The 21,319-nt window shown below is 40.3% G+C and overlaps 1 protein-coding gene across 1 annotated transcript in view; it reads right to left on the reverse strand.

Annotated features, from left to right (window-relative positions):
- Nucleotides 1–20,416, reverse strand: part of ST8SIA1 (ST8 alpha-N-acetyl-neuraminide alpha-2,8-sialyltransferase 1) — a 156,367-nt gene extending 135,951 nt beyond the window's left edge. Inside the window, exon 1 of the mRNA XM_014832452.3 lies at nt 20,178–20,416. Within this exon, the coding sequence (XP_014687938.2) occupies nt 20,178–20,413 (236 nt within the window). The 5' untranslated portion in view covers nt 20,414–20,416. The remainder of the gene's footprint in view (nt 1–20,177) is intronic.
- Nucleotides 20,417–21,319: the final 903 nt, after the last annotated feature.

Below are 21,319 nucleotides of genomic sequence, written 5' to 3' on the forward strand. Positions count from 1 at the left end.
AAATACAAACTTCAGGGAGATAACTCTTATCAGAAGATAAACAAAAGGGAGAAAGGTTATTTAGAACTTGGACGAATGAAGAATCTTGAGTGTCTTCTCCACAAATATTAGTAAAAGACTTTAGCTATCTGAGCAAGTAAGCTTAAATTGATTTCCTCTGCCAGAAACACAGTTTGCATCCAGCTTCTTTTGTAACTAGTGAGTTTCATATCGTTGTGCCTGATTATTGACTAAAATTTTGAAAGGAAAGCTATGAGGTCTCTGCATCAGTCTGTGTGTTTATGTGTGTCTATAAATGTATGTTGTAAATGTGACATTTTTTTACCTCCAAATAGTACTGCCAAAATTAACTTGTAAAAGAGCTTTATTTAATTGGTTTTAAGAAAATTAAGTGCTTATACGAATTAAGTATACCTAAAATTATCAGAAATATAATAGAAACTAACCCAAATGCTTTTCAGGTTCACATGATCTGGGAAAATATTCAGTATTAAAGCTAGTTTAAGTTTGTTGATTAAATTAAAATACACACATTTTAGGGGCTGGCCCCATGGCACAGTGGTTAAGTTTAGCACCCTCCACTTCAGCGGCCCAGGTTCATGGGTTCAGATCCAGATGCAGAGCTACACCACTCACTAGCCATGCCGTGGCAGTGACCCACATATAAAGTGGAGGAAGACTGGCACAGATGTTAGCTCAGGGCTAATCTTCCTCAACAACAACAAAAAGTAGACACATTTTAGAGTTATCAACACTAAATACAATGCAGACATACAACTTTTATTCTACTTGAGTTTATTAGTCACATTCTCTCCGTTACAAAATTTGTCAGCAAGAGAAATAACTTGGTATGATGAAATTTTCTTAAGTAATCTAAACATAATTATTGAAAACAAGTGAATTAAATAGATGTAAGTGCAACAAAAGTTTTTAGGCAAACTTTTTAAACAGTTTCCCCAAATCTTTTTGGTAACCTGAAAACTTAAAGTTTTCCTAAGTTAAATTAAATGATGGATAGTTATTAAACATCTATATCATTTCCAAGTAACATAAAATACTAAAACATTAATTACAGAATATAGGTTTTACCTACTTTTTGGCTCTATTAAAGAGAAACTAAAGACATTTGGGTCTTTTAGTATACATGTCTTGTGCTACATTAAAAGTCTGTACTATAAAAAAGCTATGTTTCTAAAAATTATGAAACATATTTATAAATTTGTGAAGCCACAGATGCTAATGTAAAAGACAGTTCACAATTGTTTACTTCTTTATTTTCACTAGAAATTAAGATTTTTAAGGCTTAAAAATTCTAATATATGTGATTAAAGCCACTAGAAATAATAAGGAAAACATCTTCTCTTCAAGGAAAGTAAGATATGTGTTTTCAGTAAAAGAAGGAATGAGGAATGGAGATGCATTTTTGTTGAGGGAAAAGAAAGTAATTAGTCCTAAAGTGAGGCAGGTTATTTCAGAATAGGAAAGAGGAAACAGAAAGGACAAAATTTGAATATAAAAAAGATAGTTGTAGAAGTTCATGAAAAAAAAAAAATTGGGGGAAAAGAATTTTATGCATGATCAAGCTGACTAAGATTAAAATGAATTTGAGTAAAAAAAATGAGTTATAATATCAAAAGTAAGCTAGTGCAATACTAGAATTTGGTTTTCTCTCTGTTAAAAGGACAAAGTTTACTCGGACTATTGGTATGTTCTTGACAAGAGATCGTGAAAGGTTTGTCTTTACTTTTAGAGGAATCTGCCTAGAAAGAAAGATTTTTTGCTTTATCAAGATAATTTCCTGTGTTTCATGTTGTCTTTGTCAGGTCTTTGATTACTTAAGAGAACTGAGTCTTCCCTAATAAAAGAACTGTTTTTTAAGAACTATTTAACTTTCCGTATTTACGTGCAAAGTCTTTAATCGTCAGTTTGGTTCAATGGATAACTAAGTGTTGTTTCACAGTGACCCATGATCCTATTTGACCAAGTGTTTTAATGCCTTTTGATATTTTTGACAAACTTCTCAAAAAATCAAATTTTAAATAAAGTCTTTTTGACCTTGAACTAATTTGGGGATTTTCCATAGGTTCCCTGGAACATCTCAAAAGATTTGTTCTCTCTCCTTATAAAAAGAGAATGTTAAATGACTCTTATTTGAGATCTTAAATTATGTGGGAAGCATGGTCAAATAAGAAACAATACTAAGCCTTATTTATGCTGTATTTGTATAGGTATATGTTATAAGTGTTCCAGAAATTGTGTGAAATTCCTGGAAATCTGATATGTCCTGGTATAACATTACTGGTCATAATTCCAGCTACTATCTTAAAATGTTGTGTGTCACAGAAATAAACAGATCTCCTTGTCAATTCCAATATAAGGAACTCTCATCAGATCTTTAACCATGAACATTTTTAAGTCTTCTGTCATTTACAGACAATTATTGTTTTACTCTGATGTTTTCGCAAAAATGAGACTCATGGGAAGGACCCCTCATTACTGACCACTATTGCCAAATTACAAGGTTGGAAACTCGGGTGCACGTTTCACAACTAAAGAAGGCCACACCTGACACCTGGCCCTGTGCAAACACTGGAGACCTCAGACTCAAATTGACTAGGAAGAGAAGGAGCCGACATCGAGGTAGACTGCTTCCTCCCAAGACGTCAGGTCAAAAACGTTTCTTTCCATCTTCTCCTTCCCTCTCTGACCATCCTTTGCCTAATTCTTACGCCATCAAGGTCTTTATGACTCTTTTGTCCACCTTGTGCTTTGCTCTGGCCTGGAAAGATAATGCCATTGTTCACATATCTCAGGCCATTGTAAAGTTGGGTAATCCAACCCCCAAATGACTATTGGATTTGCCATGATGCTGGTGACCCTATAATTCGGCTCATCAACAACTTCTCTGATTTCCAATGCCTCAGTTTCTCTGGAACAAACTCAATGCCCTCTCTATACTGTCAGGCTCTCTAACCCTGGGGGTCCATTTCCCTGTCTCCAGTTTACAACCCAAACCTTGAGAACGCTGCATCCAGGCTCTGTACAAAGAAATGGACACAAGACAAGGGTAACCAAAATAAACTGCCTGTGTGGTCTACAGACCCCTAAATTTTACTAGCCTTATGGCTGTCACCTTTCCAGCCCTGAGCCACAGACTCAAACAGGAATTGCCAGGAGGCATTCATGATTCGAAAATTAGCTCCCTTTGGCAGATTCCTACTGACCTGGCTAGGAGTAAATACAAATAAGGCTATGGTCAGGAATTTCTCCTTAACTGTTGAAAGCATTGCAGAATATGCTGCTAAAGCAACAGCTACTCAGCAAAAATTCTTAGACTCTCTGGCCAAAGTTCTTCTTGATAATAGGATAGTCCTTGATTGTCTCTTAGTTAAACAAAGAGCTGTCTATGCTATGGCCAACACCACTTGCCACACCTGGATTAACACTTCTGGGGAAGCTGAAACTCAGCTACATAAGATTAATAAACAAGCCACTTGGCTTAAGACAGTGACTCCTTCAATGGAGTCTTTCTTTGACTTATTTGACTTTCATTGGTTTAGGTCTTGGGAACCATGTCTCCAAGGTGCACCCCAGACACCAGGAATTATCCTGCTTATAACAGTCACAGTCGTCTCCCTGCCACGCTGTATTCTCTCAAAAGTTTCAGATGTGTTCACAGCCACTTACCACCAAGCAAATGCTCTCCCTAAGACTGGAGCATCAGAAAAGGAATGAAGAGAGTGACCAACTTAAAAAATGGGAACCTGAAGTCATGACCTGTGGATGCCACAGAGATTTGGCAAAAAGCATCATGACCTATGAATACCAAATAGCGGATCAACAAAACCTGCGAGAACTTTAGGGCAGTAGCTGGGAGTGGCACTAATGCCTTAAATTCGGATCGCACTCCTCAGTTAAGCTGAGAGTGGGATCAAAAGGGGAAAATTGTTAAAAAAGAGACAACAGGCCCAAAATGGAGTCACTTGTGCTAAGCCCACTCACCAAACCTAGACTTAATACCTAACTTAATCACAGTTTCAACCTGTCCCAGGAGTGGAATCTCAAAGCAGTCCATCTAGAATTACCAGGTCAGCACTATCTGCCTGATAGACCCCTACCATCTCCCAAAGGAAGGTGACCTTGCCCGAAACAATCTACCCTTTGCTAATAACTTCCTTGTCTCATCTCCTTTCTGCCTATAAAAGCCTTTCACTTTGTACAGTTCTTTGGAGCTCCTTTCTATTTGCTAGGTGGGATGGTGCCCAATTCATGAATTGTTGAATAAAGCCAATAAGATCTTTAAAATTTACTCAGTTGAATTTTGTGTGTTTTGGGGGGTTTGCCTGGTTTTATTTTTTTTTGAGGAAGATTAGCCCTGAGCTAACTACTGCCAATCCTCCTCTTTTTGCTGAGGAAGACTGGCCCTGAGCTAACATCCATGCCCATCTTCCTCTACTTTATATGTGGGACACCTACCACAGCATGGCTTGCCAAGCAGTGCCATGTCCACACCCGGGATCCGAACTGGTGAACCCTGGGCCACTGAGAAGTGGAACGTGCGCACTTACCCACTACACCCCTGGGCCAGCCTTGTTTTTTAACAATACCAAAATACTAGCAATGTTTGTCTCTGGGTGATTAAAGGTCCGTCATTTTTACAAATGAAAATAATATTGCTCTTATCATTTAAATGCCAACTTTGAGGAAGCAGAACTCTTAAGAGGCTTTTTGATTTCCCAAGTTTGGTATTTACCAAATATATACGAAGAAATTTTTTAAAATAGCTAATATGCAAATTTCAATATCCCTTTTAAAAATCCTTTTGAAGAAAGTAATTTGTTCCAATATGGTAACATTTTGTTTAAAAACTCAGGGTAAATAATTTTTTTTTCCAAAATGAAAATCATAAAGCCATTTTATCACACGCTTGAAAGTTAAAAATTATTTAATTATAGGAGGAAACGTCAAACATCTAACGTTGAGTGAATAAAAGAGGATATAAAACTAAACATACAAAATACACACAATTTAGTAACACACACATATGCAAACAAATGTGCACCAAAGAAACCCAGTGTTCACAGTGAGTACTTCTGAGGGATGCCGATTATGAGTGATTTTTTTTGTCTTTTTTACTACATTTTAAATTTTTCTATACTATCTATTCCTTCCAAAGTCAGACAAATAATAAACACTATAAATTTTTTATATAAGCATGGGAGACATAAAATCATGTATATATTTGTTGCATCAATAATTGAAACAAGCACTTTGTTCAAAAAGAGCCCTTTCTCATTACCCTCACTTGGAAATGTCTGGTAGTGTACTCCCTTATTTAAATCCTGAATAATGGAGAACGCGTAGCTCTGAATTCATTCCAGCTTCCTCCTGGCACCTAATTAAAGGAGTGACACAGCTCTTATGGTCTTGGCTGCTTCCCCCTCACACAATGCCATAGCTGGAAGACAGTGCAACAGAAGGAGAAAATCAATGGCTTTGAAACAGCATAATTATTCGAAACAGACAAACTACAACCCTTGGAACACCACATTACTCAACTTCTTACTTACTTAACTAATGATGCTAAACTAGACCGTAAATTTTATAAAATCAGGAACCATGTCTTATTTTCATCACTGCACCCCAGAACCTAACAGACACATAACAGGCATTTAGTAAATGTGGACGAATGAATGAATGAATAGGTGATTTATGGCTCTGCTCTGTGCCTTAAAATTCTGCTGGCCATTTTACAGCATCCTTAGTACTAACACTGTGGAAGAAGAGGGTGTGTCCTAAGGTCACACTTAATTCTCATATATTCCATTACTGAAGGTACCAGTAATAGGATGTGCCCCAAGAAGCAGCTTTTCTCATCATTATGGCTTAATAATTAGCTATTATTCAGTACCTAATCCTCTCAAGATAAGTACTGCCACCTACAGCTAAGGCTTGGGAAAGCCAAGTAAATTTTTCAAGGTCACAAGTTAATAAATGACAGAACCCGGATCAAAACCTGATTCTCTGGGGCCCCAAAGTCCAGACCCTTTCTAGGTGGGAACAAGCAGCCTCTCATCTCACCAACCAGGTGAGGATGGCTATGGATTCTACACTAATTATTTCATTTAATTATCATCATAAACCTATGCAGTAGGTTAGTATATTACACCATTTTTCATATGACAAAACGAAAGAACAGAGAGGCTGAGCAGCTTGCCCAAGGTCACACAGCTCCCAAAAGAGCCAAAACAGAATGAAAAGCTAAAATGTACTGTATTTTATTTGATATCAACTCCGTCTTAAGGAATTACATTAATGATACATACTCGGCATCACTTCTAAGATGATTCACAACTTTGTCAAAAGACAAACTGGCCATAACTCTACACTAAAATATACAATTATTCAATTGATCCAATTAGCTTCCTAAACACGCCTCTCTGAAATGATCATTAACAGGCTCCCCAGTCACAAAAAACCACCCCCATTTGCAAGGGAGCAAGTACTACAAAAGTATCTAAATATAAGTTATAATCAAAGCAAAAAACCAATAAAAAATATGTTCTAGCCTCCTATCCTTTTCCCTGGACAAAAATACCTGCATAAGAACCTGAAATGCCGGATTCAAATCTAGGCTCCTCAAACCCCAGGAAGTTTGGTACTAGAACATGGTGACACAGGAAGAGCCCCTGCCTTGTGTACATGTGAACCCCGCAGTCCTATATCCAGGTTCCTTCTGCAGCTTCTCCCTTCCACAAACAGCTGCTCCTTGGCCATCCCTGGGGCCTAGGAGTGCACACAGCAGTGGGGCAAGCCACCCTCAGGAGGAGAGATGGGGGAATGCCCTACGCAAGCAGGCAGGCTGTGGAAGTGAGCTTGGGACGTTTGGGTAGGGAACTTCAGTGTCTACAAAGGCTTCATGGATGCGCTGTCCCATTGAGAGGGATAAGACCAGATTGAGGCCCCCTCAGACCATAGGACATAGAGCATGGGCTCCTGTTGTCAGGGTCCAAAGAGGGCACCAATGAGAACCTCAGCCAGCTCTCATACAAGCTTTCAATAGAGACTGTGCTTATAGTAAACTTCCCAAAATGCATCCCCCTCTCCCTATCCTTTCCTAACCAAGACCCGGCCATCTATCAAAGCACAATTCATTCACTCCTCTTCCAGTAGTCGAAGCATTTATAGTCTGTAGTTTCCAAATTTAGCTATTAATTGCATAATAATATCTGGGTTTCATAAATCCTGTCAACTTGGTTGGTTTTGTTTCTCTAAAACAATGGATCTCAACCAGGGGCAATTCTGCCCCCCAGGAGAAATTTTGCTAAGTCTAGAGACACACCTGCTGTTTTCGTTTGGTCGACACAGGTCATAGATGTTGCCCAACATGCTACAAGGTACAGGACAGCCCTCCACCGCAAACAATTATCCAACCCAAAATGTTAATAGTGCTGAGGCTAGGAAACTCTCCTCTAGAGTAAGAATTCTTTGAGAACAGAGAAGATGCCATTTATTCCTCTGATCCCCACACAGCCAAGCAGAATGTTGGACCTCATTAAATATTTGTTGAGTGACTTACTGACTATGTGATCCCACATCTTTCTAAAACGTTCATTCATGTAGTAACTCAACAAAAATTAGTGTGCCAGGAACTGTGCTCAGCTCTCGGAATGCAAATATGAATGAGTCAGCAGAAAAAGCAAACAAATTGGTACTTTTAATACAGCATGAAAAACGTACCTGTACTACCAGATATTTGTATATTGACTTATTAGATCTTCCCTTATTAGCATATAAATTTCAAGAAAGCAAGAATTTTGTTACATTCACTGTTACAGTTCCAGCATCTTCTATGGTAATAGTAGTAGACACATAGTAGCAGATATTGTGCATAAGTGAAAGAAATGCAGTAATATGCACAAGGTAGCAAAAAAATAGAGAGAAGCTTCTAACATGGCCTGAAGAGGAAGGAAGGAGTAAGGAAAGCTGCCTTGAGCAGAGCTAATATGGATTAAGCACTAATTATATGCCAGAAACAGTTCTAAGCATTTTCTACGCATTATCTATTCTAATGCTCACAACAAACCTACAAGAAGCCACATTTTAGAGATGAGGAAATGGAGGATGAAGGCTGACTTACTGAAGATTACAGAAAATGGTGGAATCAGGACTTGAGCACAGCTAACTTCAGAACCTTTGCTCTTAATCATTATAATGCACTGTCAAGAGATGGGTAAGAATTGGCCAAGTGAAGGGTGGGAGACGTGGCTTTGAAAGCATTTCAACAAAGCCTGGCTTATTTCAGGAACTAAAACTCTTACCAATATTACTAAAGCATAAGGAGAAACACTTATGAAAGATGATGTTGGAGAAGTAATCATAAGAGATATATACAGCAATGCTTCATTTATCCAAGACTATCAGGGAACAAGCATAAGGCTTAGAATCAAATAGCTCTCCAGGTTAGTGTCAAGATGGGCTCTGAATTCACCTCCTCCCATGGACACAAGAAATTTACAACTACTCTTAGAACAACTGCCCCTGAGAGAGAACTGAAAACTGGGTAGAAACAACCCCTGAAACAAGGTGAGTGCTGACTGAGGTGGAAGAGGCAGAAATTCCTTTCTGGAGAGAAAAAAAAAACCACCTTCTAGCTGTGGCACTTCATAGCCAGCCAGGAGCAATCCTAAGGTACGCAGCCTTCCCTGGAGGAGTGGGAGACCTGAACAGGGGAGCATTACCACTATAAGCATCCTTTGGACTCAGCACAACCAAGATGAGTGTCATAATATCTGGCTTTGCTGGCTACTAACAACAGGGAACATCCCCTGAAAAGCCCTTAGACATTAGGGAAAAAAAGACAGTTCTTAAAGGGCCCATGCACAAATTCACCCATTTCAGAAAGCAACCTAAAATCACCAGAAAGAAAGATGCACAGTCCTTTGATGAAAAGGGACTCACCTGATAGGCTCTGGGCACATCTCAGTGAGAGGTAAGATCTCTGCAGGGACTGAGACATTGGCAGCAACCATGACTGTGACCTAGTACAGGTGTGCTAACACAGACACTGGCAGATGCCATTGGAGGTCTTCCCTGGGCTGTGAGCCCAGGGACTGCCCCACCCACTAGAGCACTGATTTAATACAGCTCAGCCAGGGCAGGCAGCCCACCCAAGGAACTGGCCCCACCCAGCAGCAAGACCTCAGGCAACTTGTGGGCCTGCACAGGTGGGATGCCTGGATCCTCTGCAGGTGGGCCAGTTTGTCCACCTCTGTGGGGAAGGGCATGCACAAGGAGCTGATGGAGTGTGTGGGGTGTTAGTGGAATGTGTGGGACCTCTGCAGTGGGGCAACTAGATCAGCTTCAGGGGGTCGGGGCACACACATGGGGCAGTACTGTATTGACTGTATATGTGGCCCTGTGGGCAGTGGAGCTTGTCAGCTGAAGAAGACTTGCGCTTCCCAAAAAGCCACACAGGAGATCAGCCCCACCTTCCAAAGCCTGAAACAGTTGGGTGCTCCCATGACTTGGGCTAACCCCACTCAGCTGCAGTCCTGAGAGAGCTGACAAGAGCTTTGCAGGCCAGAGGCCTACAGCAATTGTAAGCCCCTGAGCCTAGCATCCAGCCACACTGGGGGCCTACTCACTTAACAGAAAAACTGCAACAGGAGCGCGCTATTAGACCTTGCAGTGAACTCTGCTGGGGCTCCCCAAACCTGATTTACAAACAGCCAGCCAGAGAGGGAAAGATCAGACTCCCTGGGTACCTGCAGTAAGAGCAACCCTGCCACAGCAGAAGGACACAAGTAGCCCACACAGGGGTCACTCTTGGATCATTTGGACTGGTGATGAGAAGGAAGCACACTTCTGGGCCTCAAAAGGCATCTCTTACATAAGTCCACTTCCAACATAGCTGACTCACCTAATAGACAGATATAAGCACAGAGAAAGAGGCATAATGAGGAGACAAAGGAATACATTCTAAGCAAGGGAACAGGACAAAACTCCAGAAAAAGAACTAAATGAAACAGAAATAAGCAATCTACCTGACAAAGAGTTCAAACAAAAACTCATAAGGATGCGCACTGATAATGAGAGAAGACTGGATGAACATAGTGAGAACATCAGCAAAGAAGTGGACAATATAAAAAAGAACCAATCAGAAATGAAGAATACAATACTGGAAATGAAAAATTCACTAGAGGGACTCAATAGCAGAGTAGATGATACAGAAGAACAGCTCAGTGAGCTGGACAAAAGACTAGAGGAAATCACCCAAGTTGAACAGATAAAAGAAAAATGAATTAAAAAGAATGAAAACAGTCTAAGGGAACTCTGGGATAATATCAAGCACACTAACATTCATATTATAGGTGTCCCAGAAGGAGGAGAGAGAGACAAAGGGGCAGAAAATCTATTTGAAGAAATAATAGCTGAAAACTTTCCTAACCTAAGGAAGGAAACAGACATCCAAGTACAGGAAATAGAGAGCACCAAACAAGATAAACCCAAAGAGGCCCACACCAAAACACATTATAATTAAAATGTCCAAAATTAAAGATTAAGAGAGAATCCTAAAAGCAGCAAGAGAAGAGCAACAAGTGACATACAAAGGAAAGCCTGTGAGGCTATCAGCAGACTTCTCAGCCGAAACCCTACAGGCGAGAAGAGAGTGGCATGACATATTTTAAGTGCTGAAAGGAAAAACTCCACAGCCAAGAATACTCTATCCAGAAAGGTTATCATTCAGAATGGAAGGAGAGATAAAGACCTCCCAGACAAGTAAAAATTAAAGGAGTTTATCACCAAGAAACCAGTTCTACAAGAAATGCTGAAGGGACTTATTTAAGTGGAAAAGAGAAGACCACAAATAGGGATAAGAAAATTATTAAAAAAAAAAAAAAGCAATAAAATCACTGGTAAAGGCAAAAATATAGTAAAGGTAGCAGATCAACCACCTACGAAGATAATATGAAGGTTAAAAGGTAAAAGTACTAAAATTACCTAGTTCAATGATAAGAGGATAATGGATACACATACATGTAACAAGAAATTAGATATGATTTCAAAAACATAAAATGTGGGAGGAGAGGAGTAAAAGAGTAGAACTTTTAGAAAGCGGTCAAGCTAAAGAGACTATCAACTCAATACAGATTGCTATATACATAGAGTATATAGGAACCTCATGGTAATCACAAACCAGAAACCTATAATAAATAAACAAATAAGTAAGAGGAAAGAAATCAAACATATTACTAAAGAAAGCCATCAAACCACAAGGGAAGAGAGCATGAGAAGAAGAAAGGAATAGATAAGAACTACTAAAACACCCAGAAAAGTAACAAAATGGCAATAAATACATATTTCTCAATAACTACTTTAAATGTCAATGGACTAAATGCTCCAAATGCCATAGGGTGGCCAATTGGATAAAAAAACAAGACCCATGTACATGCTGCGTACAAGAGACACACTTCCGACCTACAGACACTCACAAACTGAAAGCAAAAGGATGGAGAAAGATACTCCATGCAAATGGCAAAGAAAAGAAAGCTGGGGTAGCAATACTTATATCAGACAAAATAGACTTTAAAACAAAAACTGTAACAAGAGACAAAGAAGGGCACTCCATAGTGATGAAGGGAACAATCCAACAAGTGGATATAACACTTGTAAATATCTATGCACCCAACACAGGAGCACCTAAATATAGAAAGCAATTATTAACAGACATAAAAGGAGAAACAGACAGTAACACAACAACAGTAGGAGACTTCAACACTCCACTTACACCAATGGATAGATCAACCAAACAGAAGATCAATAAGGAAACATTGTCCTTAAATGACACATTAGACCAGATGGACTTAGTTGCTATATATAGAACATTCCATCCAAAAACCACAGAATACACATTCTTCTCAAATGTACATGGAAAATTCTCCAGGATTTATCACATATAGCCCACAAAACAAGTTCAATAAATGTAAGAAGATCAAAATAATACCAAGCATCTCTTCTGACCACAAAGATATGAAACTAGAAATCAACTATAGGAAGAAAATCAGAAAAGCCACAAAAACGTGGAGATTAAATAAAATGCTACTGAACAATGATTGGGTCAATGAAGAAATCAAAGGAGAAATCAAAAATTACCTGGATACACATGAAAATGAAAATACGACATGTTAAAATCTATGGGATACAGCAAAAGCAGTTTTAAGAGGGAAGTTTACAGAAACTCAGGCCCCCCTCAACAAAGAAGAAAAATCCCAAATAAACAATCTAACAGTACACCTAAAGGAACTGGAAAAGAACGACAAAGGCCAAAATCAGCAGAAGGAAGGAAATAATAAAAATCAGAGAGAAATAAATGAGATAGAGAATTTAAAAAATAGAAAAAACTAAAGAAACCAAGAGCTGGTCCTTTGAAAAGATAAACAAAATTGACAAACCAAGAAAAAAAGAGAAATCAGAAATGAAAGAGAAGAAATTACAACGGACACCTCAGAAATACAAAAGTGATAAGAGAATACTATGAAAAGCTATAAGCCAACAAATTAGATAATCTAGAAGAAATGGACACATTCTTAGGATCATACAACCTTCCAAAACTGGATCAAGAAGAAGTAGGGAATCTGAATAGACCAACCACCAGTAAAGAGATCGAAACAGTAATCAAAAATCCCCCAAAAAATAAAAATCCAGGACTAGACGGCTTCTCTGGTGAATTCCACCAAACATTCAAAGAATATTTAATACCCATCCTTCTCAAACTGTTTCAAAAAATTGAAGAGGAGGGGAGGTTTCCTAACTCATTCTACAAAGCCAACATTATCCTGATACCAAAACCAGATAAGGACAACACAAAAAAAATACAGGCCAAATCACTGATGAAGATCAATGCAAAAATCCTCAACAAAATAATAATAGCAAAATAATAGCAAATTGAATATGACAATATATTAAAAAGATCATATATCTTGATCAAGGGGTATTTATTCCAATGAGGTAGGGATGGTTTAACATCCACAAATCAATGTGACACACCACATTAACAAAATGAAGAATAAAAATCACATGATCATTTCAATAGATACAGAGAAGCATTTGACAAGATACAGCATCCATTTATGATAAAAACTCTAAATAAAATGGGTATAGAAGGAAAATATCTCAAAATAATAAAGGCTATATATGACAAATCCACAGAGAATAGCATTCTCAATGGAAAAAAACTGAAAGCTATCCCTCTAAGAACAGGAACCAGACAAGGATGCCCACTGTCACCACTCTTATTTAACATAGCATTGAAAGTTTTAGCCAGAGCAATCAGGCAAGAAAAAGAAATAAAATGGATCCACATTGGAAAAGAAGAAGTGAAACTGTCACTCTTTGCAGATGACATGATTTTATATATAGAAAACCCTAAAGAATCCACTAAAAAAACTTTTAGAAACAGTAAATGAATACAGTCAAGTCATAGGATACAAAATCAACATACAAAAATCAGTTGCATTATACACTAACAATGAAGTAGCAGAAAGAGAAATTAATGATACAATCCCATTAACAATTGCAACAAAAATAGTAAAATACCTAGGAGTAAACTTAACCAAAGAGGTGAAAGATCTGTACACTGACAACTATAAAACATTGTTGAAAGAAACTGAAAAAGACATAAAGAAATGGAAAGACAGTCCATGCTCTTGAACTGGAAGAATTAACATAGTAAAAATGTCCATCCTTCCTAAAGCAATCTACAGATTCAATGCAATCCCTATCAAAGTTCCAATGACATTTTTCACAGAAATAGAACAAAGAATCCTAAAATTCATATGGAACAACAAAAGACCCAGAATAGCCAAAGGAATCTTGAGAAAAAAGAATAAAGCTAGAGGTATCATACTCTCTGATTTCAAAATATACTACAAAGCTATGGTAACCAAAACAGCATGGTACTGGCACAAAAACAGACACACAGATGAATAGAACAGAATTGAGAGCCCAGAAATAAACCCACACATCTATGGACAGGTAATTTTCAACAAAGGAGCCAAGAACATACAATTGGGAAAGGAAGTCTCTTCAATAAATGGTGTGGGGAAAACTGGACACACACAAAAGAATGAAAGTAGACCATTATCTTACATCATACACAAAAATTAACTCAAAATGGATTAAAGACTTGAATGTAAGATCTGAAACCATGAAACTTCTAGAGGAAAACATGTCATATGCTCTTTGACATCAGTCTTAGCAGCAAATTTTCAAGTACCATGTCTGACCAGGCAAGGGAAACGATAGAAAAAATAAATAAATGGGAGTACATCAACCAAAAAACTTCTGCACAGCAAAGGAAACCATCAACAAAATGAAAAGACAACCTAACAATTGGGAAAAGATATTTACAAATCACATATCTGATAAGGGTTAATATAAAAAAAAACACAACTCATACATCTCAACAACAAAAAGCTAATAAACCAATTAAAAAATGGGCAAAACATCTGATCAGATATTTCTCCAAAGAATATATACAGATGGCCAACAGGTACATGAAAAGATGTTCAACATCATTAACTATCAGTGAAACGCAAACCAAAACTACAATGAGATATCACTTCACTCCCATCAGAATGGCTATAATTAACAAGACAAGAAACAACAAGTGTTGGAGAGGATATGAAGAGAAGGGAACTCTCATACACTGTTTAGTGGGAGTGCAAACTGGTGCAGCCACTATGGAAAACAGTATGGGTATTCCTCAAAAAATTAAGACTAGAACTACCATACAATCCAGCTATTCCACCACTGAGTATTTATCCAAAGTACATGAAACACGAATGTATAGACATATACACCCCTATGTTCACTGCAGCATTACTGACAATAGCCAAGACTTGGAAGTAACTTGGATGCCCATCAAGAGACGAATAGATAAAGAAGATGTAGTAGATATACACAATGGAATACTACTCAGCCATAAAAAATGATGAAATCCGGTCATTTGTGACATCACGGAGGGACCTTGAGGGTATTATGCAAAGCAAAATGAGTCAGAGAGAGAAAGTCAAATACCATATGGTCTCACTCTTAAGTAGAAGATAAAAACAACAACAAACAATCACAGAGAGACAGAGATTGGATTGGTGGTTACCAGAGGGGAAGCTCGGGAGGCAGGATGGTGAAAGGTGTGATTAGGTACATGTGTGTAGGGATGGATTGTAATTAGTCTCTGGGTGACCAACATGATGTAATCTACAAAGAAATCAAAACATAGTGATGGTACACCTGAAATTTATATAATGTTATAAACCAATGTTACCACAATAAAAAAACAAAATCAACAAACAACAAGAATCAAATAGCTCTGGGTTGGAAAGCCAACCCCATCATTCTGTTCATAAAACTCTCTGTCCCTCATTTCCTCATCTGTGAAACAAAGAACATACAGATATCTATTTTATGAAAAGTCGCTATGAGGACAAGGGTAACATATATAATGAGCACTAAGAACCACTAGGAAGCCTGGCACAATTTATGTGTCTAATAAATGTTAATGATTTACTTTTACTATTGTGGTTATTGCTAATGAAGGTTTTTCACAGGTGTAAATGCACAACATAATTGCAGCTTATTTTCTCAAGCACCAAAACTTATTAAACCATCTTTTTCCTAAACTACTTTTAAAGTGAATTACACAAATCCCCTACTTCACAGACATAAAACTTACATCGCATATACACAGACAACCGCACCTGTGTCTCGCCCCCCCACCTGCTGCCCTTCTGCGGCCACCAGGGCAGCTGTGGAAATATCTGAAGCTGCTGGTATCCATATCCATAGATTCAAAAATAGAGACAGAAAAGAAGCCACATAAAACTAGAAGTGCTTAGAATGGTGCTCCATTTAGAATTTGGGAAAGGAAACGGGAACATGATTGCTTAGAGTAAGGGGTACCACCCAGCAAATAGATAGGATTTTCAAAGCACTTTGGCCTAACTCAAATTCCCATCCCCAAATCCACCAGTAACAGTGACAAGGCATCTCTGCTGACAGTTGACACACAGCCAGTACCCCTGGATACCTGGTGTTTGTTCATTTCTCATGAGCCACATCTTAAGCCCATGCACAGATTGTGACCTGGCTTCCACCTACCTCCCAACCTGCCTTTCTGCTATGTTCTCTTGGGTGGCTTACTAACTTTCCATACAGGAAACACACCGGGCACCTTCCACATCTCCCTGCCTTGGCCTTGGCTGTTCCTTCTGCCTGCAACACACCCTCACCTCTCACTATTCGCCCATCTCACCATCCTTTGAGGCTTAGCACAAACACCACCTCCTCCCTGATTTCCCACGTTCTGGCAGAATTAAATGGTATGTTCTTCAAACTACCCCAGCACTTTGATTGTGTTTCTATTCTTATAACAACCATGTATTACATAGAAGTACGTGGTGAGCATCATTCTAGGCGCTTTCCATGTGCTATCATGTAATTTTCACTACAAACTTGCAAAGAATGATTCCAAACCTCATTTTACAAATGAGGAAACTGAACCTCTGAGACTTGTCTTTATCAATGACCACACGACCAGAAATGGATGCAGAAGAATTCTAACTATATTCTGACAGTTCCAGAATCCATACGTTTTTCACTCTGCTATGTTCACCTGCCTCTCTTTGATGGCTCTATTTCCAGTTGGTTAATTATATACATATATGCCTGTCCCATGGGGTTACAGCAAAGCCCTTAATGGCAGGGATGAGGGCATGTTCATCTTTATAAATGTGGATAATAACATATCCATTTATCCAAGGTTCTTAGGAGAATTAAATCAGAATACATTTAAAGCACTTAGCATAGTGCCAGGAAGATAATAAATGCCTGATAATTTGTTGGTTTTGTTATTTTTGTTGTTGTTACCATATCAGGCGCCAAGAAGAGAGCCTTGCACATAAATTCTGAACTGAAGTTTATTTCTGAGAAGCAAATGAAATAGGTAAGGATCTAATGAAAGAGACAAATGCCATTCTGGTTTGGCATTTCCCCCACTTCTTGGCTACTCAAACAGAAGCAGCAAGAGTTGCATAGAAGCGTTCTTAAGTTTCTATGATAGGGTCAGTTGCCTTTCTATTGCCATGTGGTTGTTAGGAAAACTTTCTATTTAGTTCAAAACTCTTGCAGCATTGTTGTTACTTTCTTGCTCCCTTCTCCTATGTAACTTGCCAAGGTTCCCCTCTGAGAAGTCAGTACTTAAGTTCTGAGCTAGAAGAAGAAAATCACAAAAGGAAATGGAAGCACAGAGGGCAAAAGGTAATCTGAAATTTTGGTCCTTATAAACATACTGAAACACTTTCTTTTGTCTTCATAGCATTTAACAGTACTTTAAATCATCGCATTTCTTTACTCTGTTTTTGTCAATCGCCTCCTAGTAGGAGATGAGCTGTCTCAGATGCAGCAACCTATCCGTCCTGTTCACTTCTATTCCCCAGGGTCGAACTCATATCTGGGGCACAGGAGCCACTCATTAAATATTGGTCAATTGACATTGCAAGTATTTGAACGTGTGTACATATGAATATACATATACAGTTATGCATATACATGTCATTATTACCTGGTTTATGAATAAATGTGCATCTATCCACACACACAAATGTGTCTTGTGTATTTGTGTACATATATTTGTATTCGTGCATAAGATATTTCAGACTGGAAAACACAGATAGATCTTTGCCAAAGTTGTGTCTCCTTAACATAATAAAGGCCTCTGGCTGACCTAATATTTAACAAACATACAAGACTACCCACAAACTAACAATCCAGATGTTAAAAAACAATGGATTTTATTATACATGCTGAGTAAAAAGATTTTTTGTCTCAACAAACCATGATGCTTTTACTATCTTTAAAACGCCTCATCCCTGTTTACTAACTTAAGGGTGTGGGGCGGGGGGGGGGGAGGCCACAAGACATGGACCAATAATGTTTCTCTAAAAACTTGGCAGGTGAGATGTTCCAAATTCTCATGGGCTTGCCAGGTGTCCTTATCTAAGTAATAAGAAATACAGAAAATTGTAATTTATAGCAATTACATTAACACCATTGACTGAATAAATGTGCCACTCACTTGGCATCAATGTTTTTATTTAAACTTTACACCAACCCTGCAAGGTAGATGTTATTATCCCCTTTAATAAATAAGGAAACTAAGACTCAAAGAGAGCATAATTTGCCAAAGATGCTCTACTGTTTTAGTCTAAAAATCCAGGACTCTACTCTGAAGCCCAAATCTTTTCAATAAGCAGTGGTGCCTCTTACACAGTTTTACAGGGACTAACTTTACAGGATATGTGTGTAGACAGTTTTTATAGTGTATGGATCTTAATAAGTAATTCTCCGCACGTAGAGACTAAACCAAATGACAGCGAAACACACTGAAGATTACTCCAGGCTACAGACAGCAAGGGGCAAATGCATCTCAGAAACCATCAGCCTGTGTTTCGCAGAATATGAAGGATTTTCCACTCGATTATGTCCTCCAAAAGACATCTATTCTCTAACAGAGCTTCATTATTCCTCCTCCTACACAAAAAATGGACTCTTTCATTGCAAACCAATGGGAAGTTCTTCACTCATTTCCTTATATTACTTGAAATGAAAGTACTTTCTGTCTTTAGAGAAAAGAATTGCTGGATGCTGTGCTTTTGGGGCGCTTTTGAGTCCAACAATCAGTACCATGAAGGTGAGAGAAAATTAGCCCTTCTATACTTTTAAGGACAGCAGGGTTATTTTTTAACTTCAGGATAGCAGAATTCCAAAACAAACGAGAGAGAAGAAAAGTCTTCCCTCTCAGTTTAGAGGAGAATTCAGCTGCCTTCCCTTGAAAGAACTGGCTATTATCTTTGACCTTCTTCCCAGGAGCAGGCCTGAGACAGAGAGGAAAACCACATGTTTTAAAAGTTTTTAAAAATTTATAGATGTTTCTGAACATGTGTAACTAACGGTAGTGAAAAATGTTTATGTTGGCTCTCACCTGCCCACATACTGCTTAGAAAGATCGTATGCAGAGCAAAGGAACGCACTCCCCACCCAGACCACTTCAATCACAATGCACAGGAAGGACCCACTGCAGCATCTTCAGCCCCAGGGACTGAAGGCAAAAGGGGCACCAGTGGAAGCACTTGTGTCTTCCCTCAACATGCCCAGGAAAGCGGAGAGGAAGCCCAGCTCTGCCTTACCTCCAATCTATACACAACCCCTGCTGCCAAGAACTTATTTTTAGACACTTATACTGAAATTCCCAGAAAGGAAGGGAAACTACAACCTCTGAGTGATCTTCAGGGTTCTTCTATCCAATCTGGTTTTACTGTTTGTTTTCTGATTTCAAGTCCCTACCTAAAGCACCTCTCCCATCCTTCAGAAGGCATCCACAGTCTAAGCCAAGAAAAAGAGCTGGGAGTTTTAAAGCTTTATGTGATGAAAATTCCAGCTCTGACACCTCAAAGGTACATGACCTTGGGGAAGTAACTCATCCTTCGGAAGACTCCGTTTATGGTTGGAAAGAGAGAGATAACTCTGCTATAAGAAAGTTGTGAGATGCCAACATAAAAATCACACAGTAGCCAGCTCTTAGTAGGGCATCAGTCAGTGTCCAGTTAGTGTTATGGGCACACTACACAAAACAGCCGGATCGCGGCTGGGTGTCCATGTTTTCGCTGCCCAAGACTTACTCATCACTCCCTCATTAATGATTTAGGTTACCAACCATTCATCTAACCTCAGGAAGACGCCTCGGACCGGCTTCTAGTTCTCTGTAGCTTCAAATGTCTGCAGGGCCCAAGAGAAATTCTCATTAAGTGCAAAGGACAAAGTTAGCCTGGGTTCTCCATCCTACTGGTTATCGGCAAATCGCTGAACACAACTCAAGCTTGGGCAGAAATGCCTACAGGCTTTTACACGGGCAAAGCAGGTGTCTGCACATCTAGGGGTAAGGGGCTGGGGAAGGGTCCCTGACTAGCCTCCAGTTGGGAATGGAAAAGAAAGGGAGCAGGACAAGAAAGACTGGATGAAAAGGATGATTCTGCGAGGTGGTCCTCGCCAGTGACCCTGTCCTCAGCGGAACCCGAGGAAAGGACAGGAGGGGGGAGGAGCCGCGAGGGCAGGAGTACCTGAAGACTCTGGCCGCCGTCTGGTTCCTCCTCCACGCTGTGCCCTGTTGCAGCACCCCCTGCACGATCTCCTTCTCGTTGGGCAGCCGGTAGACAGGGAAGATGTAGAGCCAACAGAGAACCACGACGCAGAGGGCACTGGCTCCCACCGGCAGCCGGGTCCGCGGGAACTTCCACGCCAGTACTGCCATGGCCCCTCTGGATGTGTGTCGCCGGGCCCGCCCGCAGGGGCTCATTGCAGTCCCGGGGTCCCGGGGGTCGAGGGCCAGAGCTTCAGCACAACGCTAGGCGAAGTGGCAGGGGAAAGTCCCCCCACCGCCGGCCCCCCATGCACACAAACCTTTCGCTTTCTTGCTTGCACTTGCACGCACGCTTCTTCGGCCGCCACGGCCCGAAAGGTCAAAGCAAGGATTTTTTTAAAATGCAACTTTTTCAAGGATTTCTTTCTAGGAGAAGTGGCCGGGGGGCCAGTCACGAGCTATGGCCATGGTCGCTTCCCAGGCAGAAAGCGGGCGCTGGGGTCTCCGAGACAGCGGCGGCGGCGAGTCGCTCCCGAGGGTTCTGCAGCATCACCGTCGCCCTCGGCCTGGGTCCGGGGAGAGGCTCGGCTCGCTCCCAGACATTTGGTCCGCGGCGTCCCCTTCTGAGAGATGCTCCTGCGCCCTTCGCCGCCTCTCCCCGCCTCCCGCGCTGCTGCGCCGCCAGGCACCCCCCAGACGCGCTCTCCGCGCCGCGCCAAGTCCTTGGAAATTTCCACGGCGGCCCGGGACCGCTATCCTGCCCCGGGCTGCTCCGCCTCGCCTGCCGGGACCCTCGCTCCCCACTCCTCCCGGAGAAGAAAAGAACTCGCTCTCATCAGTTAATTCAGCGGCGCGCCGCAGCCTTCCGCTGCGCCCCGGACTTGGCAGACACGCGCCCCGGGATTGGTGGAAATCAAGGTCTCCCCTCCCTCCCCCACCCGCAAAATTGCCTCCTTCGACCCGCTCAGAGCCGCGACGCTCGGCTGGGGCGCGCGGCCCGCTCTCCCGCCCTTGTCCTTTGGAGATAGAGGCAAACAATAAAAAATACCGCCCCCTCCCTAATATATACATATAAATCCCCGAGTGTGGCAGAGACTGGCTGATAACCTGACCCTGTGACAC

This window comes from Equus asinus, chromosome 22 (genome assembly GCF_041296235.1).
Source record: "Equus asinus isolate D_3611 breed Donkey chromosome 22, EquAss-T2T_v2, whole genome shotgun sequence".
NCBI classification, from domain to species: domain Eukaryota; kingdom Metazoa; phylum Chordata; class Mammalia; order Perissodactyla; family Equidae; genus Equus; species Equus asinus.